Here is a 26,837-nt window from a genome sequence, read left to right on the forward strand (position 1 = left end):
GAAAAAACTGAGGAAATCAGTGCAAATTGAAGTATGGTTTTCTTACTTTATTTTTCTTGCTTTTTTGTGACATGGCTAATATGGAAATATACTTTCCATGATTTCATATGTGTAATTGATATATAATTTGTCTTCTCCGTGAATGGGGGAGAAATAAAAAGGGAGAGAGAGAGAGAATTTGGAACTCAAAACTTATAAAGAAAAGAATATCAAAATAAATAATACATGTTTTTTGAAAAAAAAGAAAACAAAAAAATTGAGGCAAAAAAGAGACTTCATTGCCTATATAGTTGTATCCTCAAAGATATACGAAATCATGTATTAGAAGATTTTTATCAGTCCTTTCATACAACAGTGGAAGAATTACAGTTTTCAGCATTTAGTATTGATAAGTTAAAATTGAATTCAGGATTCAAAACTGAATTTTATCTCTTTATACCTTTGTATACTCCACATATTAACCATTCATTCTTTTAACATTAATTGAATACCTGCAAGGTTCCTAGAAACATAGTAGTTTGTAGATACTTAGACTAGCTTCCTTTTACTAACTCAAAAGAGTAAAGCAATTTTCATACCTCATTTTTGAAGGCACTCTCACATTTCAATCAATAAAATTTAAACAAGAAATTAAGTAGCACCTATATAGGAGCCACTGTTTGGATGTGTTTATAAAGAGGCAAAGGAATAAAAGAAGAAATCTAAAAGATTCAATGAGAACTTTTATTGCTTTTGTGGGAAATTTTCTTGAAAATATATTTTTGGTGCATTTTTCAGTACATTAAATGTGTATGAAAGCTTATCTTCTATTGTCTTTATACCTAGGATTCCACTGGAAGAAATAAGATTGTTGCACACGAATTTTCTATAAAAGGAGACATTCACGTCAAATTTGACTTTATGCCATCATTCATTCTCCTAACCGATCACTATGTTGTGGTAAGTGTATTTCGCCAGATGGGTCTGTGTGTGTTCGCATATTTGTCTGTTTATAGTTAGGTAGAATTTTGCAGCATTTAAGTTCCTAAAGAAGGTGGTCACTCTATTATGCCAGTGACAGTGAAACTGAGAAGAGGACATAAAAGAAGAAAACTGTAATTGAAAGAACTTGTCTTAAAATGAATGTGTATAAAATGCTCTGAAGATACTTTAAATTAGAAGCAGACATATGGACAAGGAGCACTTAGAATAAACACAACAAAATTGTGACAATCAAGTGAATAGATGTGAAAGCACTTGTAAATTATGCAGGACTTTTTATCTATATAGATCTATATATCTATATAGATACTGTCCTAAGTGCCATAAATTCTAGGAATTTCAGGTGGTGTTGGCTTAGATGAAGGATTTTTAATATTGTGGTTTTCTGTGTTGTATGTGCTGACTCGAAACCAGTTAAGCAATCAATCTACCAGTATGTATTTGTTGACATAAGTACTCTGTAAAAAAAAGAAGTCTCTGCCTTAAATATAAATGTTATTTACCCTCATAGAACCTCATTTTAAAAAATGAAACAAAACAGAAACCCCAAATCTCTCAGCCCAACCTAAAGAGAGCTATTTTGTGAGCTTTGTGATAGTTTAGGAACAGAATGACTATAGAAAATCAATTGACTGCACAAATTTTATTGTTACCTTTTATTTATATCCCTCACTGATTTTCTCTTAAACTTACTCCCTATTTTTAAATTTTTAGCAAAAAATAATTTAAATTAGATGAACCATCACTGTGACTGTCTGACAGCATAAACTATGCCACATTCCATGCCTATCCCTAATGCTCACACTTCTATTGAAAAGTCAAGAGGTTTTGTAAATTTTAGTATTGAAACAAGTTGTTGAAATTTTTCTTTCGATGGGAGGATGTTTGGAATGACTTATTTCTGACTATACTACTTCCTTCTTTGGTCATTACAAATGATGCCATTTCCATTTGAAATATTAAAAATCTATACCTTCTTTAACTTGGGTTTATAGAACTTCTGTAATTCACGTTAGCATGTATTTCTTTGTAGGCCCAGATCTTGTTTATTTTGATTGTGGTGGCCCTACAATTCTTGCTTATGACTTTCAGGCACTTCAGAAAAATAAAACTGAAAGGTAAGATTTACTGCTTTAATAAAACCACAAAATTTGGGGGCTAAGAAGACTATTTTCAAATACCAGTTTAACTGAATAATATTAATAATAATAAACTAACACATAACATGATAAGGCTTGCAAAGAACTTTACATGTTATCTCATATTTTCCTTGTAACAACTCTGTGAAGTAGGTGCTATTATTATCCCCATTTTATAGATGAGTAAACTGAATGCCAACTCTATTGTAAAGTAATAAATCTTAATATATTCTATCTTGGTATGAGCTTTTAAGAGTTTTAGTTTCTTCCTTTAAACTTCTATCTTATTCTAAAACACCTTGCCTTGAAGAAAATTTCCAGTTATCTTTCTTTTTTGGTAATAAATCCATAATCTGAATATTATGGTCATGGGACAATTTCAAAGTCAGCTATAATTATTTAGTGTAAATCTTAGGCAAACTATTGGAAGAGTAGCTGGCTGACTACATTGCCAAAGTACATTGATTCTTCCTCTACATCTTTTTTTTTACCTGTCCTGTTTATTCATATCTCTTTACTCATACATCCACCAACTTGGTTTGGGCCTTATTACCTATCACCTGAACTACTGCAGTAATCTGAAAATTGGTTTCCCTGCTCTCAGCAACCCTTCTCTTCAATCTATCCTTCAGTCAGCTGCCAGGTTGATATTTCTAAAGCACAAATCTGACCATGTAACTCAAGAAGTTTCAGTGGCTCACTATTATCTCTAGGAAAAAATACATACTTCTAGCATTTAAAGCCTTTTGCAATCTTGCTCCAGGCCATTCTAGACTGATTTCACATTATTCTTCCTCATGCATTCTCTGTTCTTGTCAAACTAGCTTTTTTTGGTGGATTTCTATAAACAACATTCCATCTCCCATCTCTGTCCCCTCATCTACGGTATCCACTATGCCTGGAGTGTTCCCTCTTCTTTCCTTCTGCCTCTTGATATACCTAGGTCTCTTAAAGGCTCAGCTCAAGCACTACCTCTTAAATGAAGTCATTCTTTACCCTAGTTTTTATTGCTCTCCATACACACTTGAATTATTTTTTATTCACTTATTATATACTTTTTATTTACTTACCTTTCTACATATTGGTTCATTCCAGTGGAATGTAGGCTCCTTGGTGGCAAGGGTTTTCAGGTAGTTTTGTTTTTAATCTTTTAACCCCAGAGCCTCATACAGTGCCTTGCACTTAATAGGCGTATGATAAATGCTTGCTGAATTGAACTGAATTGCTATATTTGCAAAGTCAAATCCAGGAAAAACTTAATCTGCCAATCCTCCACATGCTTATATTTAAAAAATTTTTTAAATATTTAATTTATCTGTTTTCAGTTTTCAACAATCACTTTCATAAGTTTTCCATTTTTTCCCCCTCCTTTTCTCCTCTCTCTCCCAAGATGGCCTGCAATCTTATATGGGTTCTACATATACATTCTTATTAAACATATTTTCACATTAGTCATGCTGCATAGAAGAATTAAAGCGAATGGAAAAAACTATGAGGAAAACTGAAACAAAACAAAACAAAAGACAAGAGGAAATAGTCTGCTTCATTCTGTGTTCCAATTCCATAGTTTTTTCTCTGGTTGTAGATGGCATTTTGCATCAAGAATCCTTTGAGAATGTTTTAGGTCCTTGCATTGCTGTGAAGGGCTAAGTCTATCAGAAACAGTCCTCAGACATTGTGGCTGTTACTGTGTATAATGTTCTCCTGGTTCTGCCCATTTCACTCAGCATCAGTTCACATAAGTCTTTCCAGGTATTTCTGAAGTCCACCTGTTTGTCATTTCTGACAGCACAATAGTATTCCATTACATTCATATACCACAGCTTGTTCAACCATTCTCCAATTGATGGGCATTTCCTTGATTTCCAGTTCTTGGCCACCACAAAGAGAGCTGCTATAAATATTTTTGTACATGTAGGACCTTTTTTCATTTTTAAGATCTCTTTGGGATACAGCCCTAGAACACATGCTTATATTTTTATAAGCAGATCAACACATTTTATCAAAGAGTTCATTTTTGTGTGTCATGAACCCCTTTGGTTGGTACTAACCATGGGCCCCTTCTCAGAATGATATTTTTAAGTGCATAAAATAAAGGACACAGGATGACAAATGAAACCAATTGTATTAAAATACACTTATTAAACTTTTTAAAAAAAGTTTGTGGAACCTAGGTTAAAAATTCTTAATAAGGACATGTCTGCAATTTTGTTTTGTGATTTCTTGGTTTCTCATAAGGTCATTAGCCTCCATCTGTTCCATTCTAATTTTTAAAGAACCATTTTCTTCAGTGAGCTTTTGCACCTCCTTTTCCATTTGGCTAATTATGCTTTTTAAAGCATTCTTCTCCTCATTGGCTTTTTGAACCTCTTTTGCCAATTGAGTTAGCCTATTTTTAAAGGTGTTATTTTCTTCAGCATTTTTTTGGGTCTCCTTTAGCAATTGTTAACTCACTTTTCATGATTTTCTTGTATCTCTCTATTTCTCTTCCCAATTTTTCCTCCACCTTTCTTACTTGATTTTCAAAATCCTTTTTGAGCTTTTCCATGGCCTGAGACCATTGAATATTTATTTTGGATGTTTGGGATACAGATGCCTTGACTTTTATGTCTTTCCCTGATGGTAAGCATTGTTCTTCCTCTTTTGTCTGAAAGGATGGGAGAAAATATCTGTTCACCAAGAAAGTAACCTTCTATAGTCTTATTTTTTTTCCCTTTTTTGGGCATTTTCCCAAGCAGTTACTTGACTTTTGGGTCTTTTGTCAAGAGTAGGGTATACTCTGGGGATCTATAAGATCTCAGTTCCTCTAAGGTGGCACAATCAAGCATGTACACTGGTCTAGGAGCAACCAGAAACTTTTGTGCCCATAATCTGTGAGTTTCCTCTCCATCACCTGGCCTCCAGTTCCACCAAGCCAGCACTGGGAGCTGAGATTCAGATAAGCTGCTCAATTCCTCCAGGAGCATTAGTTGGGGGCAGGGCCTCCACAAAGGGCTGAGGTTAAGGATCAGCTGCTCAGTGCCCCAGGGCTTTTACAATCCAACAATGGATGCAGGCTGCTGTGGGAGCTGCTGCTGCCCAATGCAGCCTCTGCTGCCTCCAGCCACCTGAGGCCCAAGCTATGGGAAGACCCTGCTCCCTTCTGAGCCAGCTGAAAAACTCTTTCACTGACCTTTGGCGCCTGTGGGTTGAGGGATCTGCAAACCACTGCTACTGCTGCTGGGGATTCTGCTCGGGTCCTCTTCCCAGAGTCATGCTGGGGCCAAGGCTGTATTGGGTTCCACTCCGCATCTGGTACGACAGACCTTTCCTGTTGGCTTTCAGGTCACCCTGGGCTGGAAATCTCCCCCACTCCATTGTTCTGTGGCTTCTGCTGCTCTAGAATTTGTTGAGAATCTTTCTTTATAGGTATTTTATAGGCTGTGGGGGAAGAGCTAGTGTATGTGTGTCTTTCTACTCTGCCATCTTGGCTCCCCATGTCTGCAATTTTGAAAGAGAAATTGTGCAAGCATTTTCCCAACTTAGAGGAAAATCATGCACTTTCCTTGTGTCCTAGACCTTTTGCCAATGACTTCCCCTCAGAGGTTTCACTCTCTGGGACACCCTTCTGACAAAAATATGTCTGCATCACATCCTAGGCAGTTTATTTCTCCAAAGTACTAAAGGATCTTTACTCATGCATTGCCTATATGTATTCCATCTAGTCTTGATATTATTAGCCACACGTACCTGCAAGAAATAACCCTAGGAGCATGTTGAAAACTGGGGAAGGCAGCAAGATGGAAGTTATGGCCATATTGTGGGTTTCAATTAGCTGACCAGGAAATACTTATGCTATTTCTGTTCCCTCTCTTTTCATTGTCCCACCAGAGCTAACATCTAGCCCGGGCAACTATAGGAGCTAACTCTGGTCTTCTTGGGACCCTGTCATGCTACACGGTAGGGTATATCACAGTGAACGCAGACTTTCTTTCATCATAAGACTTTCTCATTTAAATGGCTACGAACTGAACTACAAATGAGTCATAGTATCTGACAGTTGGAAAGGTCTTTGTAGACCTTCTAGTCCAATCTATAACTTAGTAAGAGTCCATTTTATAACATCCCCAACCAGTGACCATCCAGACTCTTCTTGAAGACTTCCAGTGAGAGAAGATGGACCACATTCTATGGTGTTTATTTGATCCTAGAGATAACAGATAGCCACTGTAGTTTATTGAGCAGGGGATTGACCTGTTTGTCTTCTGCAGCAAGATGACACAATAGATAGAGCTCTGGAGTTCGATTGAGGAAGATGTGAGTTCAAATCCAGTCACAGACACTTACTAGCTTTGTGATGGTAGGCAAATCACTTAGTCCATCTACGTTAGTATTCTTATCTATAATATGGGAATAATAAAAGCACCTACCTTTCAGGGTTGTTGTGGCAACAGAATGAAATAATATTTGTAAAGCACTTTGCAAATATAGAAAGTATTTGCAAATAATGCTTAAATGTTAGGTGGTATTATTATTATTTAGAAATATTACTTTGGAAGCTGTATAGTGGATGGAATGGAGGGGGTAGAGATTTGACGAAGGGAGAATGATTAGTAGGCTATTAAAATAGACCAGATGAGAAGTGATGCTCATTTCATTTTTGGACAACTCACATTGCTTGGAAGTTTTTCCTCATATCAATAATAAATCTGACTCTCAGCAACTTTCATTCATTGTTCTTAGTTCTCATTTTGTTTCAAGTAGAACAAATTGAATCCTTCTTCTACATGATAAATTTTCAAACACTTAAAGACATTTCTTCAAGATATTTCTTACCCACAGACCTCAAGGTTAAACATCTCCAATTCTTTCCATATGTTCTCTAAGTCCTCTCATTGTCCTGGTTACCACCTTCTGGACATGTTCCAGTTGTGGAGTTCTGACTGTGTCTGAATATAATGGCACTGTGCCTCCTTCATCTGAGACCCTGCATCTCATACTGCAACCCTGAGGAAGCATGAGCTTTTTTTGCTACCGTATCCTATTGTTGACTCAGATTGAACTGGCAGTCTGCAATTTGTAATTTGCTAATTTGAAGCAAAGGTTCTAGAGATCTTGGGAATTTTGCCTCAATAACGTTTTCAATCATAATCTTTTGGATCTGAATTCTTGTGTAGCATATTTACCATCTCATCTAGCTTCATGTCAAGTTACATGGGTTCTAGTTCAGATAGTATTAGGCCCCTTAAAGGTATGATATGGGTAGCCCTGGATGATGAGAAACAGCGTAAATGGGAAGAACAACCAGATTTTTAGTCCTAGGACCCAGATCCAAATCTTAGTCAGCTACCTACTAGCCATGTGACCATAGGCTTTCTTTTCATAACCTTTCTCTTCAGTTTCCTCCTCTGTAAAGTGAGGCAGCAGGCAGTATGACCTCTAAGGTTTCTTCCTGCTCTAAATCTGCTCTCGATTGATACTGATACTTCCTCTCTTCAGTTAGCGAGCCTTCTTTGTTTGCCAAACATCATCTAGGTGGACGATTATCTCATTGATGTTACTGAGGGATGGGAGGCACTGCCAGTAGGTTTTTAAGCCTTTTAATGAATCCATACCTGAAAAATCTTTTGTAAGATTTGCGTCTTTCAACCCAACTTCAAGTACAAATGTTAAAGTTTTGTTGTGCTAATTAAGCAGAGGTCATTTAAACTGCTAGAAATGCCTTCTTGAAGTCCATATAAGATACTTTCTCATGTCTACTCTCCCCTCTTCAGTCATCCTTCGGCCAACTTATCTTTTCTATACATAGATCTAACATATCAATCTTCTATTCAGAAATCTTTAATACCTCCATATTTTTTGCTAAGTAAAATATAGACTCCTTCTGCTGGAAATCCTATATGGGACTGTCCAGTGTGCTAGGGTCTTCCTGTAGACCCCTTCACATCAAGAATACCAGTGGAGCATGAGAACTGCCCTTTGGTTATCCCCACTGATTACTTTGTCTGATCATCTATCTCTCTGGTTGGCATCCTTTATGCTGCTTCTCTAGTGCATTACTTGGCAAAGAAAAAGACAAAACTGCCCTCAGTCCTGTTCTTCTCCCTTCCATATGTTTGTACTAATGGTGTCACAGTGGTGGAAAGAATATCAAAAGGTACTAAGAATCACACACAGTTTTTAGGCTGTCTTTAAGTATTGACTTAGCTGTTGATCATCTAAAATGTAAAGGCCTTGTCCAATAACTGGGTACACATACTACTGGAGCATCTCAATAACCTCAATCTTGACATAATTACTATAATTGAAACCAGAACACAAAAATAGAAGGATGGCTCACAGTCTCTTTGAGGAGGCAAATAAAGGAGTGGTTGAAGTTGATTTTGTTACATTCGTAGAGGCAACAAGAAACATTTCATGAGACATTTGATCATCTTATTAAAACATAAATGCACACAAGAAATCATTATAGACCATATACTTCTAGAGCAGAGGTGTTAAACTCACCCCACAACCCAAATCAGATTAAAATGTAACTGAGAAATGTTTAACAAAACAAAATACAGTATAGCATAAATAATGATAATTTGTGGTTTTCTAGGTCAATATGCTATCTGCAGGGATCTATTTCTATTTGAGTTTAGCACCTTTCTTCTAGAAGATATTTTAAAGAAATTGAACTGTGCTTCATATTTATTGGATTTTTCAAATTTACTCTGTTTAGGAACTCCAGGATGTATAAGCCTGACCATATTTTCCTTTAATGTCTTGAGCAAAACAGACATCTTCTGCTATAGTGTGTTGTTCCTGAATTTTTATATAGCTTTGGGTAAGTAGCCTAGTCAACCAGATGTTTTAGAAAATTCTTTCAAGATGCTTATAAAGATTATGATGGAAAAAGTATTTAAGTAAAATTCTCAACATCTATATAGGGTTTGATTTAATAAGTGACATGTTTATCTTTACAAGACATTTCCTGGGATGATGGTCTTGGTTGATTAGCTATTTCCTAATAATAATAGCTAATATTTATATAATACCTACTACCTGCCAGGAGGCACTATGCTGAGTATTTTACAAATATTATCTCATTTGATCCTCACAACAATCCTAGGAGGTTTAAACTTTTACAGACTAGGAAACTCAGGCAAAAGAGATTAAATGAAGTCAGTATTATCTGCCTGTTAGTGACTACCTGAAGTCACTGCCTGTTATCTGGTAGCTAGTGAGTGTCTAAGGCTGGATTTGAACTCAGATCTTCTGGACCATAGGTTCAGTGTTCTATTCATTGCACTGCCCGGCCTGTTACCATGAAATGCTTAGGGTATATTAGGTTAGGGCAATTTGACTGTTAGGATATTGAGGAGACAATCTAAAAACTTCACTTGTGTAAAAGCAAAATAGCAAATAAGCCTTAACATTTTAGTGTGTGTACTGCCTAAAACATAGATAAGTAAGAAACTGAGGTCAGTGAACTGAAATCCTATCCAAACTATCTTTGAAGCATTTAATTAGTCAACAAACATTTGTTAAGCTCTTACTATATGCCAGGCACTGCACTCTATGTTGGGGATGAAAGAAAGGCAAAAATATAGTCCCTATCCTCAAGAAGCTTACATTCTAGTGGAGGAATCAACCTATAACTACTGAGTCTAAAGTAGATGGAAGATAATCTCAGACGAAAGGCAGAAACAGCTAGGAGGATCAGGCAAGGCAAGTCCTCCTGCAGAGATGGGATTTGAGCTGAGTCTTAAAGGAATTCAGTGAAGCCAAGAGGTGGAAGTGAAGGAGCAGAGCTTTCCAAGACTGGCAGCCTGCCAGTGCAAAGGCATGAAGTGCCTTTGTAACCCCAAGTGGGCCAGAGAAGCTGCTGGACTATAGAGGACATGGCAGCGAGTCAGATAGAAGATTGGATAGGTTGAAAAAGGACCAATGGTGAAAGGTTTTCAAAGCCAAACAGGACTTTATATTTGATCCTAGAGGTAATAGGGAGCCACTGGAGTTACTACTGTTCCCAGGGCTTTAAGAAAGTCACTGTGTTTAGATAGAAACAAAATAGTCCTTCAAGTCCCACACGGATCTGCCAGTGTGACTTGGTGATCAAACCCCATTGTCAGAAACATTAATTCATTCCACAAAAACATTAAGCACCTACTACTTGATACATGTATAGTTTCAGTACAGTTTGCAAGTTTTGCAAGGTTTTTTTTTCCCTTTGCAACTTTTTTCCTCTTCTGCTTCAGCATGAGAAGACAGAAAATAGTTATGGTTACAGAAAAAATGTTTGGTGCACAGCTCTGTCCTGTGTAATGGCTATATAGAGCATCCATCGAGAAAAATCTTCCTGGGGGCAAACACTTCCACTCTGAACTTCTGGAAAGAATAAATGGGAGGGGATGAAATTGTCCAGGTCTTTTTTGTGCTCCACCACTGAGAAGCAAACCTGATTATTTAGATATTATTTAGATATTCAGGGTATGAAAAGAAATCATAAAGAGGAAGAAGAAACAATGTAGAGCTAGAGAACATCGTGTGGAAATTGTTTCTTTTGTCAATGCTAGAAAATAAAAGGCAATCATTTTTTAGGCTAAGATATTTTCATTGGGGATTATACAAAAGTAAGTCTGCAAAGATTGCATGTGCTTTTGAAAAAGCTATTCTCCCTAGCCAACAGGAACCACTTTTCATTGCTAATGTGTTCCTTTAAGAAGAGATGTATAAAATTGATTTTTTTGAGACTATAGGGAAGGACTGAGACTAAATTGATATATAGCCCTTTTGAAGCTATTGGGAAAATGCAAAGCAACATGCTGAGAAAAAAAATCTAACTGAATAAAACAAAACAGAATCACCATCCATTGTAAAAACACAACATTCTTGGGGAATTCCATGGAAGAGCAAGATAAGCTCTACCTACATTACTGTGCAATAATGGAAATACATAAAAGTATCTGGTCATCAAAAAGGTTAATTTATAGGAAATCATTCAACTTAATCAGAAATGGTTAAAATAAATGGTTTTTGTGCTTAGAAGGGCAAATTTTACTTATCTAGAAAATTCACAGCAACCATCCCCTTAAACTACCCTCTGATATTAGATAGATGAGATATGAGATAAATTAGATGAATGAGTGTCATACCGTAGACATTATTCAAAAAAGACTTTTCCTGGAAAATGATGAGTTTGAAGGCTACTCACTGAAAATATAAGATATATCATCTTTGGATACAGAAATGCTTAGGGAAGAAGTTAGCTACCTAAAACATGTGACTTAGCAGGACTAAATCTAAAAAAAAAGCCATGTGGGAAGAAGACACAAATCAAATGTTTCATATCATTGCCACACAAATATGCCAGTCTCAGATCTAATAATGAGTCGGTGATCTTCCAGTACCTAGAAAGCTGATTCAGGAATGACTCCAACATCCTGAACCTGTTCTTTCTTGTCTTCATCATTCTCCTACATGTATCTTTAGGAGTCAGTGAATGTCACCTACTTATTCTTCTTTCCTGTCTAATGTCCCTTTCAGGCCCGTGGTTTGTTGGTGAAATTATCGATGGTAAAATTGGCTGCTGCTTTTCCTTTGGGGTACTTGTTGATGGGCATTTCTTTCAAGGCAGCATGACATATGTAATTGGAATTATTCAGGTAAGAGTCATGGGTTAAAATTCAGGAATCATACTGCCATGAAAAATTTTTCCTTCAATAAAAGATGTAATTTTTAGTAGAAGGAAAAACTAGAATAACAAATACTTTAAAATGGGGCTGGGATTAAAATGAGGCATGTCATTTGACACATTGATGAGATCTCTGGCCCTGTTATAGAGATTCAGTGAGAAAGACATACAGGGAACATTTTCCCTTTTGACCAAAATGTGGCCCAAAGTTATTACTGCCCAGAAAAAAGAACAATATGTTCAAGAATGAGAACATTAGATTAACAATGGTACTGAATGAAACTTACTTCCGCAAAAAAAATACTCCAGCTAGAAAGTCCTGAAAAACAATTACTTGCAAAATCCAATATTGGATTTAAACTTCACTGCCTGAATCTAGCTGAAGTTACCCTGAAGCTCTTTTGGCATAGCTTATGGAACTCTGGTCTTCCTAAAAGACCCCCATTGGTGGTAGCTGGAAAAGATGATATTATGTGGGCATAGGAGTGTGTTTGTATGTGTGTGTGTATGTATGTGTGTGTGTGTGTGCGTGTGTGTGTAAGCGTGTGTGTGTGTGTGTGTGTAAGCAAAATCTTTGTTCTTTTACTGTTGAGGGGAGTTGGTAGAATCTTACAATACCAATTCACATAGTTTAATTTTAGACTGCAAGTGAAATTATGGTCATAATAGTTGACACACATAGTTCTTTAAAGTTTTCATTAAAAAGTGTTTAAATGTTTATTGATATCTTTTGTTTTTATCATCTTCATTTCTGAATATTTCCTTTTCTTCTCTGCCCAGCCAGTGGCTTTACCTAGAAACAAAAAATAAGAGGAAAAGGATCATTTTCCCCAAAACTAATTGACATATCAGCTGCTAGCAGTGTATACTCCTCCACTTCCATAAAGAAGGGAGATATATTTTCTCATTTCTTCATGCTTGCTCATTACAATTACAGAGTATTCAGTTTCTTTGTTGTTGTTGATTCCATCTACATTGTTGTAATCCAATGTTTCTCGAAGTATGTGAATTTTGTTGTGAATTTGTTGTTGTAAATTTTGCTAGGTGTGCCCCAGAATTATTGATGTTATGATATTACAGATAGTGGATAAAGAAAATAAATTATCTTCTTTAACATAAATTTTACTTATCACACACAGGAATATTCACAAAAGCAAAAAAAACACCTCATCTATTACACAAGTGTACTAATCTCAAAACATGTCAGATTTTGAACTCACAAAGAGCTCGGCAAACATGGGGTGTTCTTGAAGAGAAACTATCTGTGTACAGGTCTCCCACCCTTCCTGTAGCACTGCCACCACGCAATTCTGTGTGTTCTGAGATTCCTCCTGGTCAAACAATCCTGCCCACCTCTACCCCCCCTCCTTGCTGGCCAAGAAAAACAACTTTGCCATGAGCACTGGGGCAAGGGAAAGGAGGATGAGCATTCATTGTGCATCTGCTATGTGCCAGGCACTATGCTGTGATCTTCACAAATATGTCATTTGATCCTTGCAACAACCCTTTGAGTTAGGTGGTATTATAATACCCATTTTATAGTTGAGGAAGCCAAGGCAGACAGAAGTTAAGTGACCTGCCCAGGGTCACATAGCTAGTTAAGTGCCTGAGGTAGGATCTGAACTCAGGTCTTCTGACAGTACACTTTAATTTTCTCTAAATTGCTTCCTTATCTAGGCCAGTAGCACTACCAATGAAAAGCAGTTGCTACATATTCACGATCTTTTTTTAAGGGAAAAAAAGTTAAGAAATAAAATTTACTGATATTTTAAAATTGAAAAGTTACAAAAGTTAAATTTTATTTGGAAATCTGTGGGATATAAGTTACATTGGGATAATAATGGTTGTGCTAAAAACCTGCACCTATCTATGATATATAATTATTTTTACTATTATTTAAAATAATATCTTATTACTATCTTTTGTTTTTTAAAAATTTTGGATGTATTCTACCATACAAGTACAAAATACACCTCTCTTATAACAAGGGGAAATAGTTGAGGCCAAAAAAAAAAACTAAACCCCAAAGGCCAAATACAAAAACTCAAACCCAGTACAGGGACTACCTCCAACAATGTATGCAAATTTTCTGTTCTTCCTTTAAAGTACTCCTGCAGAGGGAGGTATGTTTCACTATCTGTTCTCTGGGACTATTATTGACTTTTTAGTTACTCAAAGTTTGGCTTCCTTTTAGAAGCACTATTATTATTAAAGAAGTTATGCATCTATAAAGAAAGTCTTTGAAGATAAATACTCTCCAGGGAGGAAAGGATTCACCTCAGATAGGGAATGACTGGTTCCTTAGTCCCATTATCTCTTCCTCTTTTCTGTATTCTCTTTATGGGGCATATTGAACCAGAAAAGGCATTTTAGTGGTTCTTAGATAATAGGAGCCACTAGATATTTGAACCTTAAAGGTAATAATGAAGGTTGCTGAAGCAAACACCAACCAACACATAAAGCTTATACAGAAATATTATCCAGAAAGCAGACGGAACTCTTCCTCCTCTTAGTTTCTGTACTTTCCTTTTCCATGCCTAAGCTCATCCATTACCTAAGAATGAAGAGAAAATAAAAACATTTAGATGTACAAATGTTACCTTAATGTGACCCAGGGGACTGAGAGACCAAGGGGCATTACAGTGAAATGGAAAATTTAAGTCACAACGCTATTTGGAGATAGATGTGTGTACATGGGAAATATGTAAAGTAATTCATTACATTTTTACTCGTTAAAGTATTATTTCATTGAATGACATCAAAAACAAGCCTAGAAGTTCTCAGGCCTGAAGCTATCCTTGACCCTTTTTTCTTCCTCAGTTCACATAGCCAGTCAGTTGCTTTTCAGTCATATCTGACTCTTTGTGACCCCCATTTGGGGTTTTCTTTTTTTGTTGTTTGTTTGTTTATTAATTTTTAGTTTTCAACATTCATTTCCACATGATTTTGAGTTCCAAATTTTCTCTCAATCTCTTCCCTCCCCCCACCTCAAATGCTATGCATTCTGATTACCCCTTCCCCCAGTCTGCCCTCCCTTTTATCATCCCCCTTCCTGTCGACTTTCCAGCTGGTCTTGGTCTGGAGATTTGTTTTTCTCTGTCATTTTGTGGGTTCCAAAGCTCTAGAATTTGTTTAAAGTCATTTTTTTTAAAACAGGTATTTGGAGGGCTTTGTAGGAATAGTTCAAGCAAGTCCCTGCTTTTACTCCGCCATCTTGGCTTCATCCCTCCATCTGGGGTTTTCTTGGCAAAGATACTGGAGTAGTTTGCCATTTCCTTTTCCAGCTCATTTGACAGATAAGGAAACTGAGGCAAACAAGTCTAAGTGACTTGTCACACAGCTAATAAGTGTCTGAGCCCAGATTTGACCGCAGGAAGATGAGTCTTCCTGAATCCATGCCTGGTGCCACTGTACCACCTAGTTGCCCCAATCAGTTAAATCTTATTTCATAAATCCATCTATTTCTGTCTACTCATACAATCTGTACCCATATTACCTCTTAGACTAGTAAAAGTAGTCTCTAATTATTCTTCCTGCCTCATTCCACCCCACCCCCATCTCTTCTACAATCCAACCTCTACATACAGCTGCCATATTGATATTCATAGAACAGATTAGATCATATTTTCCTGCCTCCCTCTAGTTAATAAAGTCTTCATCTTTAGCCTGGCATTTAAAATCCTCCACAATCTGACTCCCACCTTTTTTCCATCTTATTTCATATTTCATATTACTCCCCTTAAGTATTTTCTGTTCTGGTGAAATTGGCCTTCTATACCAGAGGTGGGAAACCAGTGGCCTTGAGGCCAGATTCTGTTTTCAAAGGTCCGCACTCGAGGACCTAGAGGGCCACATGTGGCTTTGAGGCCACAGGTTCCCTACTCCTGCTACACATAACATTCTATCTCCTAACTGAGCTCTTGCATAACTTATAATAGCTGACATTTTCATAGTAAATGGCATCTATCCTCTCATTTGACCCTCATAACAACCTTGCGTGAGAGGTTCTGTTTACTATCCACATTTTACAAATGAGAAAACTAGAGCTAAGAGGGGTTAAGTGGATTGCTCAGGGTCCGAAATGGTGCCTATCTGAGGAGGGATTTAAACCCTTGGGGTCCACCACTACCTTCAAGGCCACGTGGCCTGGCCTCCCTTTCACCTCCACCTTGTACAGTCCCTACCTGCCTCCCTGGTGCCCTCTCCTAAATGAGGTCTCTCCCCTTGGCAAACTCCTGGAGGGCAAGAATGCTGCCTCCCTATGCATGTCCAACCTGGCATGGTGCCGGGCACGTGGTGGGCACGTAACCTCTCAGTCCCAGGGCACGTTCCCTGCTGCTGTCAGAATGAAGATCCTGCGGGTTTGGTTGCCTTGGTGAGAATTCAGATGATGAACGTGTGATGATGAAAACAGAATTTGGTGTGAAAGGATTTTCTAGTTCACAGAGAAAAGCAGTTTTCTTATTGGCGAAGTGACCAACCCTGATCCTCTCTGCTGACGGAGCGCTCGGGCCTGGTGAGTGTCTGGGCCGGCACCAGGCCTGCGGCACGTGCGGGGCAGCCCGTCCAGTCCTCGGTGACACTCCCGGGAGATAAGCCGGACTCTGCCCGGGGCCGTTCGCCAGACCGCTGGTAATCCTTGTTTCCTTTTCCAGATCTTTACAGTGATCATACCCCTCTCCGCCTACCTGTGCTGGACGCTGCTGCTGCGCTGCCAGGGCCACACCTTCTCCACTCACCTGCGGGGCAGATACCTCAAGGCCGTGCCCGGCCACGCGCTCGCGGGGCTCTTCTACCTCTGCCACCTGGGCTGCTGCGTCCTGCTCTGGAAGGCCTACGGCACCACGGCGCTCGTCTTCTCCCCCACGTACGGCTGGCTGGCGCTGCTGGCCCCCATCCTCGTTCGTCTGGCCTGGACCCTGAGCCCCAGGGAGCTCAGAGCCTTCGCCGTGGAGCTGCGAAGCCACCAGGGCCCCGACAGGCAGTGACCCAAAGGCCGCCGCGAGCGGCCGAGCGTGGGCCTGCCCGGCCGCGGCCCTCCGGAGGCCGACCGGGCGGCGGGTCCCGCTGCGGCTGGGGCGGCCGGCGGGCTGGTTCCCTCAGAGCGAGTCTCCAAACGTGGCCCCGATTAATGCTGTGCTTGCTGATTCTGCTGCTTACCCCATGGAAGCAAAGCCATGAACTGAACTGTGGAATGGAAATGCCGCACCGGGAGGGCGCCTTCCGGGGGAGGCCGGGAGCGGGATCGGGGGTGCGGGGCTCGGACCCGAGGCCCTTCCGGCCGCGTCGGGCCCACCCCGGCGCCCGCCCCACGTGGCTTGTAGATGGTTTAATTGAACTTCCGGTTTTCTAGGCTCTCCGCCTCCACTGGAGGGACTGTTTAAAACTAATCAAATAAATGAATAAGCTGTTTGCGGTCCAGAGCTCTATCTCGGTCGAGGGGCGGAGACAAGGGGGAGGGAGAACACCCATTGGTCACCGGGCACCTCAGACACGCCCACCGTCCGGTAGCGGGAGGCGGAGCCGGCTCCTCAGTCTGTTGCCGGAAGCGGGCAGAGAGCGCCGGAAGTTGAGGTCTAGGGCTTCCGTTCCGGAAGTTGCAGGCGGTTTACGGGAGCGCCGACTGAGCGGCTGCTGGTGCTGTGAAGCTCGGCGCGATGGATCTCGGGGCGGCGGGACCGAGCCCGGAGGAGCCCGTGGCGCAGCTGCGGAGGCTCATCGGGGTGCTGCGCTCCTTACTGCCGCGGGTGCGGGGTGAGGGCCTGGGCTGCGGCGGGAGGGGCCCGGGGCGGGGGCCGGGGCCGGGGCCGGAGTCCGGGCCCCTTCTTTCCCTTCTCTCACGAGCCGCCCCGTCCCTCCGCAGACGGCGAGGCCCGGAAGACCGCGGAGGCGTTCGATGCGCACAGATTTTGGGACCAGCTCGGTGAGTGAGGCCCGCCTCTGGCGTTTGGGAGGGTCCGCAGCTCCCTCCTGGGCGCCGGGACACCGCGGCCCGGGAGACGGGAGGGCAACCGGAGCCGGGGGCGGCGGCCCGGGAGGGTGGGGATATGGGCCGCGGCCCAGCCCGGACCCGTGCCCCTTCTCGGCGCCCGCCGCCGCCTCCCCCATCGAGCCTTTCCTCCCCCAGGCCAGAGGGCCTTGGCCGTGTCCCAGGAAGCCACGAAGCTGAGCCTGGCCTTCGCGAGACCGCCCCTGCCTTCCCCCGAGGTGGGTTTGCCCCGGGCCCGTGGGCCGCCCCTTTTCTCTTCCCCTGCTTTTGTCTAGAACCAAAGGCAGCTGAGCCCCCAGGTTTCTACCGAGCCAGGTACCCCAGGTGGGGTAAGGTTATCCGCAAGCTTCCCCTGCTGTTCGTTTCCATGAAAGGAAGTCTGTGCATAGACTGTAGTCTATAAGTATGTATGTATGCATATACATATACACACGTACACATGGACACACACATCAAGATTCGATATATCTGTTTTTTTCCACTTTCACCTCACCTGCAGTGATGAACTTGTCCAAGTCTGCCCCTTTCATGCCAGCAGTAAGTTGAAATGATGGATAGGAAAGTGCCTGAGTTCCCTGGATAAAAAGCAGACCATAAATACAGGATAATGATAGTGGGGTTTTTCCCCCCAAAAATTTCCTCTTTCTAAAATTTTTATAGCGTACTTGGAAAATCCTAGAGACATCATGAATTAACAGTGTAACATCATTTTATGTAGATATCTATATAGCAAATATGGATATTCATTTCAGTGTTTTTCTTCACTCCAGGGTGAAAAGTAAAAGTAGGATTTAGTTTCCAGTCGATTTTAATGCTACGTCTCCATATAGTTTACAGTGTTATGTGTGCGTGCCTGTTCTCTAATCATAATTTGTTTGGATGTATAAGCTTCTAGAAGTCTGGAACGTTTTTAACTTAAATCCCTTTATTTATAGGAACTTAACAAAATAGACTCGAAAATTGTGTTCTGAAATCACAACGTGTTAAGCATATGGGGAAGAGGAGAAAGAAATGTGTTTTAGTCTGATATTTTTTTATTGCTTAATATGAACTGAGTGCTAAAGTGAAAGAATTATAGCACTGAATTAATTTTGTGCGTATAGAATTAAGAGCAGGAGATCACTGAAAGACTCACTGTAGGAAAATAGACGTGAGGAGTATTAGATCTCTTCTAGTAACCCTCTGGTTTAAGTTGGGATTCCCCAAAAGTAGGCTGTCCAAAATTTTGGTGTGTGTGATTCAGAGTAGGTTCTCAGCATCCTGAAACAGTGTTAACTCTTTCTCTTTCATACAATAGATATTTTGTTGACTGGGGTGTATGGGTGTTCAGTATCCAAACCCTGGATAGTATTGAGTAGGTGATCAGTAAATGCTTGATAGATAATGATGAAGTTCTCTAGGGCAGTTGCTTTTCATCATGTCACTCTTAATTTCCTCATTTTGGAATGGATCTGTGTTTTTTGTAGGACTGCAGGAAACTCTGTGAAAGTATCCAGAATGCTGTGTTGGCAGAGGTTTCTACATACTACTGGCTTCCCAAAGATCAAGGTAACCTGCTTTGCACACGTAGATACTTAAGTATTCAAGATATAATTTTTGAATGAGTGAGTGAAAGCTCTAGCAGGATTCTTGTGCCGGATCTCTTTTGGGCAGAACACTATTACCTTTCTAGTCAGAAAACTACAAATTAATGGGATTGATGAGCAGTAGGAAGGACAAGGCAGGTCATTTGTGAAGTGTAGGTACTGCCTGCTACCCTGCAGCGTATAGACTATCTGCTCAAAGAAAACGATTTCTCCCTGAAAGACCTCTAGGATGCTTAAAATTTGGCTTTGGTTGCAGGCATCACATTACGAAAAATGGTTCGAGATACCATTGTGGATGTAGTGGAGGGGATGGCCCAGCTTGCAGAGGTGATCGTCAGAGCTCGACCTCAATGGTAATGACCTAGTTCTAGTTGTTACTTTGTGGGACTCATAGTGCCTGGGAAGGAAGGAAAACCCCTGTGAATTTTCTTTTGGGCATCAGGATGGGTCAGTCAGGAAGGATACTTTTTAGGAGATAGGGATTTGAGTTGTTGATATCCTCATTGTTTTTGCTCTTTAGCATATCACACGAGTATCTAATATCAACTGGCAGTATCTGGGAAACATGTGACCAGGTGTCTCACCTCCCAAAAGGTGAGTGAGGTAGTGGGAGGTGTGGTGATGATTGTATTCAGCTATATGAGAGGGAATGGGTGCTTTTCACATCTCACTTCCAGTTTTGTAGCATTCATAATGTAATCCAGATTTAACAAGTAAGAGACTTTTAAAAAATTAGCTGTCACTGCTGAAAGTTAGAAAAAGGAGATTTGATGTTACTGTCTTCTCAATTATTATTCCTTTCTCAATGCCCCAAATTACCCTCTCCCTTCTGTGCAAATTCCATTAGGGAATTTTAATATTTGTTGAATATTTGGGGTACATGTACCTAGTTTTACTCATAGTGTTAGGAACACTGCTGAAATAGTCATTAGATAGAGCCAGGTGTTTCTGATGGGACACTCTTGGAATAAGTGATTTCCAAATGGACCCTGATTTAAGCATTTTAGTTCTTCTTGGGACTTTATTTTTATACTGAAAAGGGAGGGTATCAGTGGAAAACGTTTTACGTTCAAACTCCATAAAACCTTTTGTTAAATACTTCTCTGTACAAAGCCCTCTGCTCAGTGGGGGTGGAAGCAAGATATAAAGATTACATAAGACAGGGCTCTTATCCTCATGGAATTTACAGTTAAGTAGGAGAATTATGAGATATACATATAACATCCCAACATACCTAACACAGAGTAATATGAAAAAAACATAAGGTACAGAAAAGTGCAGGGGGCTGGGAGACCGAGAAAACTTCCCAGAGAGGATGGCATTTGAGTTGGGCTTTAGAGAATGGACAGGAATTCATATGCAGAGGAGTACAGGGAGGGCATTCCCAGCACATAATTAAATAATGAGAGAAAAGAAAAACAGGAAAGCATGGAGTGTGAAAGGGGACCAAGCAAGTAGTTCAGTTTGGTTGGAGTAGCAGAGAGTATTATGGGAGAAAATTGGGAAAGGCTAGGGGGAAGTAGCGCCAAATGGTGGAAGTCTTTAGATGCCAGGTCAAAGAATTGGCATGTATCCAGCATTCATTAGTGAGCCACTGAAGATTTTTGAGCAGGAAATGACACGACCAGATGCATAAGAAAGATTATGTTAGCAGTAGTATGAAGTGTGAAATAGAGGGGGACTGTGTCAATAATCCAAGCAGATGGGAATTAGGGCCTGTACTGAGGGATTAGCTGGGCGGCTCACTGGGTAAAGCACTGGACGTGGAGTCAAGAAGACCTGAGTTCAAATATGACCTCGAACACTTAGCTAGCTGGGTGTCCTTAGGCAAGTCATTTAACCTCTGTTTGCCTTAATCCACTGGAGAAAGAAATGCAAACCACTGTGTATCTTTACCAAGATACAAAGGGTTGGACACAACTGAACAACAACTGGGGTTAGAGATTAGGGGAAAGATGTGAGATATGTGCTAAGGTAACTTGGTATCTGATACGAGAGAGAGCGGAGAGAGAATCAAAGACAGCACTGAGCTTTCAGACATGGGACCCTTGGTGAATGGTGGTGTCACTGAAACATTTATCCCCTCCTTAGAGCTGCTATAAGTGAGAAATTATCGTTCGTTCCTAGTAAGATGCTAGAGAATTTGTCAGGATGTTCCTTTAATTTGTGTTTCTCTTATTGTGCTTATAGATAACAAAGCAGCAGCCCTTTTAACGCTGGCTTCATATCTGAGGGTAGTGAAGGATGCACTTGAGGAAATGGAGCAGGTAAATCACTGGAAAACAACCTCTTAGGTAATAGATGAATGGAAATCAAGTAGCTTTAAAGTGAAGAAGCAGTTTCCTAAACGTTAACTGAATTGATTTTAATCCAACTTTCACTCTGTTGACTGTGTTAACCTGTGTTCCACTGTTTGCTTAATTTGTGACCTAATTCTTGTATCGCTAATTATAAAAACAGCTTATAATTATAATAACAGCGTAGTACTTTATGGTCATTATCTTAATCCTTTTTAAAAGGTAGATAGGTAGTATGACTATATCCATTTCACAGATCAAGAAATGAGGCTCAGAGAGATTAATGATGTGCCTAGAGTCATCTGACTAGTGAATGGTAGAGCCAGGATTTGGATCTAGTACTTTTTCTGCTATGCCATTTATTAAAACTTACTATGTGAATGTTACAGTAGCATAATTGCTTAAATTTGTAGCTCTTACCAAAATAGCTTGGGAGTTTGGCTTTTTTGTTACTGTTTATTTTGATAATGACTGGAAGACAGGCTTGGCTCTCAGTGGGTGGGACTGAACCAAAGAGAATTAGATGCCTTTTCCCCTGAGAATTTAATATGATAGTTACCCAAATTTAATATATTGTCTTCCAGGCACAAGGGGATGGTGGAGACCCTTACAGTGACATCTTGGAAGATGATGAATTGGGATCTCGGGGTAATAGGGACACCTATTGGTCAGAAGAGGACCAGCAGCTCTTAGCCCCATGTATGGGTCTGATGAAAGCCTCTAAAGCTTGCCTCAAGAAAGTCAGGTCATCGGTGGAGACCCATGGGAAGACAATTGTCTCTGATCAGGTTGCCCAGCTCGATGACATTGTAGACATTTCCAATGAGATCAGCCCTAGGTAAGTCTTCAGCTTGAGATAATTGACCTTTTCAGCTTTCTTCATCCTCTCTGTTCCCCCCCCACCCCGGCCCCATATTTCATAACACAAGCTACATTCCAGGTAAATTCAACTATTTGCTGGTCTCCAAACTTGCCCTGTACTTCATCCCTTTGCTTTTGTTTATGCTGGAAACCTCCCTGCGGCCCCACCCCCCCTCACCTCCCAGTTCTGCCTTCTTGGCCTACTCAGATTTCTATTCTTCCATGAAACTGTCTCTGGGTCTCCCCTCTCTTTCCCAAAACACATTTTTTCCCTCCTTTGAACTTCCATAATACATTATTTCCCCAACTGTTCCAAAGAACCTTGTGTATCACCAAGGCAATGAATGAATGAATAAATGAATGTAGCTAGATGTGTGGAAACATTGGCACCCTGGCTTCTGCTTGGGGTGCCATCCTCCCATTTCTGTAGTGGATCAGACACTTTCCCTCTAAAATGCAAATGGAGTTTTTACAGCTGCACAGATATATTGCTAGTACATATTATATGTATAAGCTATAGGTGTTGAGTTTAATTGCATCCTACTAGGAGCTCTGTCAGGATTCTCTGTCTGGAGCGTTTTTAGGGAACAGAGGCAGGAGATTTAGGGGGAATGCCTGAATGTCTAAGCCTGATTTGTGTTTTTACTGTAAATGCTTTTGTTCACCAGTCTCCGCCTGGGCCTGTGTCTTCAGTTTTGCTGTTATTGACTCTTGCTTTCTGCTTCTAGTGTGGATGAGTTGGCTCTGAGCATGTATCCACCTTTGAATCGAATGGCTGTGCGACTAAATGTAAGTATTATGGGAGAGGAGCAACTGCCGACGTGCATTTCTAGTTCTCTGTGGTGTTTTCTCAAAGGGGCGGTGTATTTGTTTGTGATTGTAGCAGATATCATTAGCTCCTTCCTTCATAGCCTTGAAAATTAAAAATAAAACTATCTAACAAATTGAATGCAATTTTTTTTTCATAAACCCAGCTTGACTGTTAACCATCTACAAATAATATAAAATACTTAGGAGTCTCCCTGCCAAGACAAACCCAGGAACTATATGAACATAATTATAAAACACTTTTCGCACAAATAAAGTCAGATCTAAACAGTTGGAAAAATATCACTTGCTCGTGGATGGGCCGAGCCATCATAATAAAAATGACAACTCTGCCTAGACTAATTTACTTATTCAGTGCCATATCAATCAAACTACCAAAAAATTATTTGATAGAGCTGGAAAAAACATTTCAGAACACTTACTTCTGTCTAACCAAGTAAAAAATTACAAAGTGCTGAATTATTTTAAACATTTCTTTTAATTTTAAAGTTCTTTGTATTTTCTTCTTTATCTCTTAATATTCTTCTAAATCTTTCACTTTAAAATGTATAGAATTTGTTATACATGCTTATATCATGTTACCTTGATATTGGTGCATGTAAAAATTCTGTGTGTTAATTGAAAAGTGAGAGGGAATACCAGTCACCTCACTTGACAGCTGGGCATGTATTCCAGGCTGTCTACCTTGGGGGACTTAAGGTGAGGCGGGGTTGACCTTTTGTGACTTGACTTACTCCTCTGTCTCACCCTTCACTCTGCTTTCCTTTTCTGCTGATAGAATGAATTATTTCTCTACTTTTAACTTACAGGCTGCAAAACTTGCATCTGTGTTGAAAAAGGTTCTTGAAATCACAAAGTACGTATAATGTTCCCAAACCCTCAGAGAGTATGCAAATGGGTTCAGAGCTATCCTTTTTCAGCCACCATAGCTCTCATTTCTGTGAGCAGATAATGGTAGACGTGGACTGCATATCACACTGTCCTATTGGATGCTCTGCTCCCCCAGGAAGTTTCTAGGAAAGGTTATTGGGGGATGGGCTGTCCTTTGGAACTATCAAGAATTCAGTTTCCTTTCTCCTCACACTCTTCAGGGCAAGTCATGTGTGTCCCCATGAAGAAGAAAACTGGATCCAGTTTCTCTCAAGTGCCGTTGATCACAACATGAACAAAATCAAGAACCTTACCCAGGGTGAACTCTGAGGCTTCTTCCCCTTCCTCTCATGGTGCCACAACCATGCTCTGATGTCAGCTGTTGTGATGGAGCCAACAAGCTTCCTGGGTCAGGAGAGCTGTAGACTGCACTTAGAAAGGAAGGCTGTGTCCAAAGGCCATCAAGTAACCAAGACTGTTAAATGTGTGTGAACACTGTGAGCTCGATGCTTTTATGGGCGGAAACAAAAGATGATGATATGACCTATTTATGTTACTTGGATTCCTGGAGAGCTTTGTCCTGTATATTCTTTATTTACAATAAAATATCTTTTTTTGTTTGTTTCCAAAGATGATGCCAGGTTTATAATGGCAGTTCTGTGAGTCTGTCAGTCATCAAGTATTAAGCGCCTTCTCTGTTCCAGGCACTTTGCTTTGTGCTGAAGGTGCAGATACAAAATATGAAGCAATCTCCACTTCCAAGGAGTTTATATTTGTCCTCTACATCTTGCCGCATGTAAAATCAGCGTGCTCCCAAAAGCTTGACCCAAATCACTGTGATTGCTTTGTTGCATTGAGCTCATTTGCTTTGGTTTTATTAACAGTAAAAGCAGAGCCACCATTCACTGTAACTAGTACAGCACAAGATCTAGGGCTTCATACATGTGTATACTGCATTCGCTAATGCAGATGGTGACCCTTCTGTGCTTTGGTATAGATGGTTTCAAAAGATTCTGGTTTGTACCCACCCCCATGCCTTTCTCCCTAACCCCCCCAAAAGAAAAAAATAGATAGGATAACCTGTTTACTTTTTCCAAACTTATCTTGGCTAGTCTTTGGATGACAAACCCAGAGATATTTCCTGCTTTGTATAAGAGCTCTATGTTAGAGCTTGTGCTTTCCTGCTCATAGCTTTAGAGAACCAGAGGGCTCATCTTTACCTCAAGGCGTCAGGGCAGAAGTTGACGTTGCGAGGGATGGTTAAGATTCTTTGGTTACACTGGAACTTTGCTGAGTTAAAGTTGACAGCTGGCTGGAGCTTGGTATGCTTGGTTGAACAGAGATTTCTTGAAGTGCTTTTATCTGTCTCCCTATCTATGCTGGAGAGTGGAAGTGAGTCACTTGACCCCAACTGAGCTGTTGTCTTAGAAGATGGAGGTAACGATACTTGGCACTGCTTAGGGTTTGTGTGAACTGTATTCATTGCACTTTGTGAACTTGAAAGCAGGGGAGAATTGTAAACTGTAAGTATTATAATCTACTCAAATAGTATATGCACTACGTAAAAGTGTAAGTCAAATATTTATAAATCAAATGCTGTGGAATGTACTGGAGGGGCTTGGAAGCCTCTGTAAATTTCAATCATCATATATTGAATTTTCTTAGATTGAGGTGAACATGGAATGTAATTTCAGTAGCATTTTTTCATGTGTTGAAAAGGGTCTCCTCAGCTCCACCCTAGTCTGTTTTCATCCTGTAAGGATTGTTCCATTGTGTTAGTCATGCCCCACTCTTTGTGACCCCATTTGGACTGTTTTTGGCAGAGATACTGGAGTGGTTGGTTTGCCGTTTCCTTCTTTCGCTCGTTTTACAGATGAGGAAACTGATGAAAACAGGGGTAAGTGATTTGCCCAGAGTCACACAGCTAGTAAGTGTCTGAGGTCAGATTTGAACTTAGGTGTTCCTGACTCCAGGCCCAGGGCTTATCTGCTGCATTGCCTAGCGGCCTTTAGGAAAGGTGGTCCTCTTGGAGAACCAAGGATGAGCCAGAAGGGTAAAGTTCAAAAAGGAAATAGAGATGTGGTGTCAGAATGCTTAATGGCTTTTATGGCTTCATATGGTCTATTTCCTATATGTTTGATTGTTTCTACTTAGTTCTGTATACTAGACGTCTGGTGTGGGACCCACGCTAATCCTGGGGAAGTCAGCCTCTCTGAACCTGTTTTCCCATTTGTAAAATGGCAGTAAGGGTAGCCACCTCAGACTTCTTGCTAGACACACACAAGAAAGTGTGCATAAAACACTTTAAAATGTTAGCGTGCAGTATAAATGTTATCTATTACTATTATTTCATTATGTTCAGTGTACGTCTGTAGTTTATGGTAATGGTTAGGGATAATATTGACACATGGTTACTTATCACCAAATCTAATTTGGGGAAGGTAGTTTAAAATATGCCCTAAGATGTATTTGTTTTTGCTGAATGTGTGAAATTGATAGATTAAATCTCCTCTCCAGTCCCTTTTTCCGTAATCCCCTCCTCTTTCTGCTTCCTTCCCTTTGCCTCCCCTCTCCTCTCCTCTCTTCTCAGAGTAGTGAAGATCACATGAGATGGTAAAGTTGTTTAGC

At 40.4% G+C, this 26,837-nt stretch overlaps 2 protein-coding genes and 1 long non-coding RNA gene across 11 annotated transcripts in view; 2 read left to right on the plus strand and 1 right to left on the minus strand.

The window, feature by feature from the left end:
* TMEM62 (transmembrane protein 62) overlaps positions 1-17,190 on the plus strand; it is a 52,824-nt gene extending 35,634 nt beyond the window's left edge. For 6 of the 8 annotated variants that reach the window (XM_072624521.1, XM_072624527.1, XM_072624524.1 and 3 more), the window contains 5 exons: positions 826-939; positions 2,015-2,099; positions 8,824-8,928; positions 11,631-11,749; positions 16,434-17,190. In XM_072624521.1, the coding sequence (XP_072480622.1) occupies positions 826-939; positions 2,015-2,099; positions 8,824-8,928; positions 11,631-11,749; positions 16,434-16,766 (756 nt within the window). In that variant the 3' untranslated portion in view covers positions 16,767-17,190. Of the gene's footprint in view, positions 1-825; positions 940-2,014; positions 2,100-8,823; positions 8,929-11,630; positions 11,750-12,558; positions 13,560-16,433 lie in introns of those variants that run through there. The other 2 variants (XM_072624523.1, XM_072624522.1) reach the window with 2 other exon arrangements.
* On the minus strand, positions 12,471-16,599 carry LOC140514329 (uncharacterized). Its single transcript, XR_011970548.1, has 2 exons — positions 16,518-16,599; positions 12,471-14,332 (listed from the first exon to the last, which is right to left on the minus strand). It is a non-coding gene; the product is annotated as an uncharacterized lncRNA (long non-coding RNA).
* On the plus strand, positions 17,177-24,839 carry CCNDBP1 (cyclin D1 binding protein 1). Of its 2 annotated transcripts, none has more exons than XM_072624529.1 (11): positions 17,177-17,525; positions 17,642-17,701; positions 17,906-17,985; positions 19,234-19,315; positions 19,610-19,706; positions 19,874-19,947; positions 21,544-21,620; positions 22,235-22,488; positions 23,240-23,300; positions 24,149-24,195; positions 24,431-24,839. In XM_072624529.1, exons 1-11 carry the CDS (start codon positions 17,177-17,179, stop codon positions 24,537-24,539), a joined length of 1,290 nt encoding a protein of 429 aa, XP_072480630.1. In that variant the 3' UTR covers positions 24,540-24,839. The 2 variants fall into 2 exon arrangements, with proteins under 2 accessions (XP_072480630.1, XP_072480632.1); XM_072624531.1 differs by having other exon boundaries at positions 17,298-17,532.
* Positions 24,840-26,837: the final 1,998 nt, after the last annotated feature.

This window comes from Notamacropus eugenii, chromosome 7, assembly GCF_028372415.1.
Source record: "Notamacropus eugenii isolate mMacEug1 chromosome 7, mMacEug1.pri_v2, whole genome shotgun sequence".
In the NCBI taxonomy this organism is placed as follows: domain Eukaryota; kingdom Metazoa; phylum Chordata; class Mammalia; order Diprotodontia; family Macropodidae; genus Notamacropus; species Notamacropus eugenii.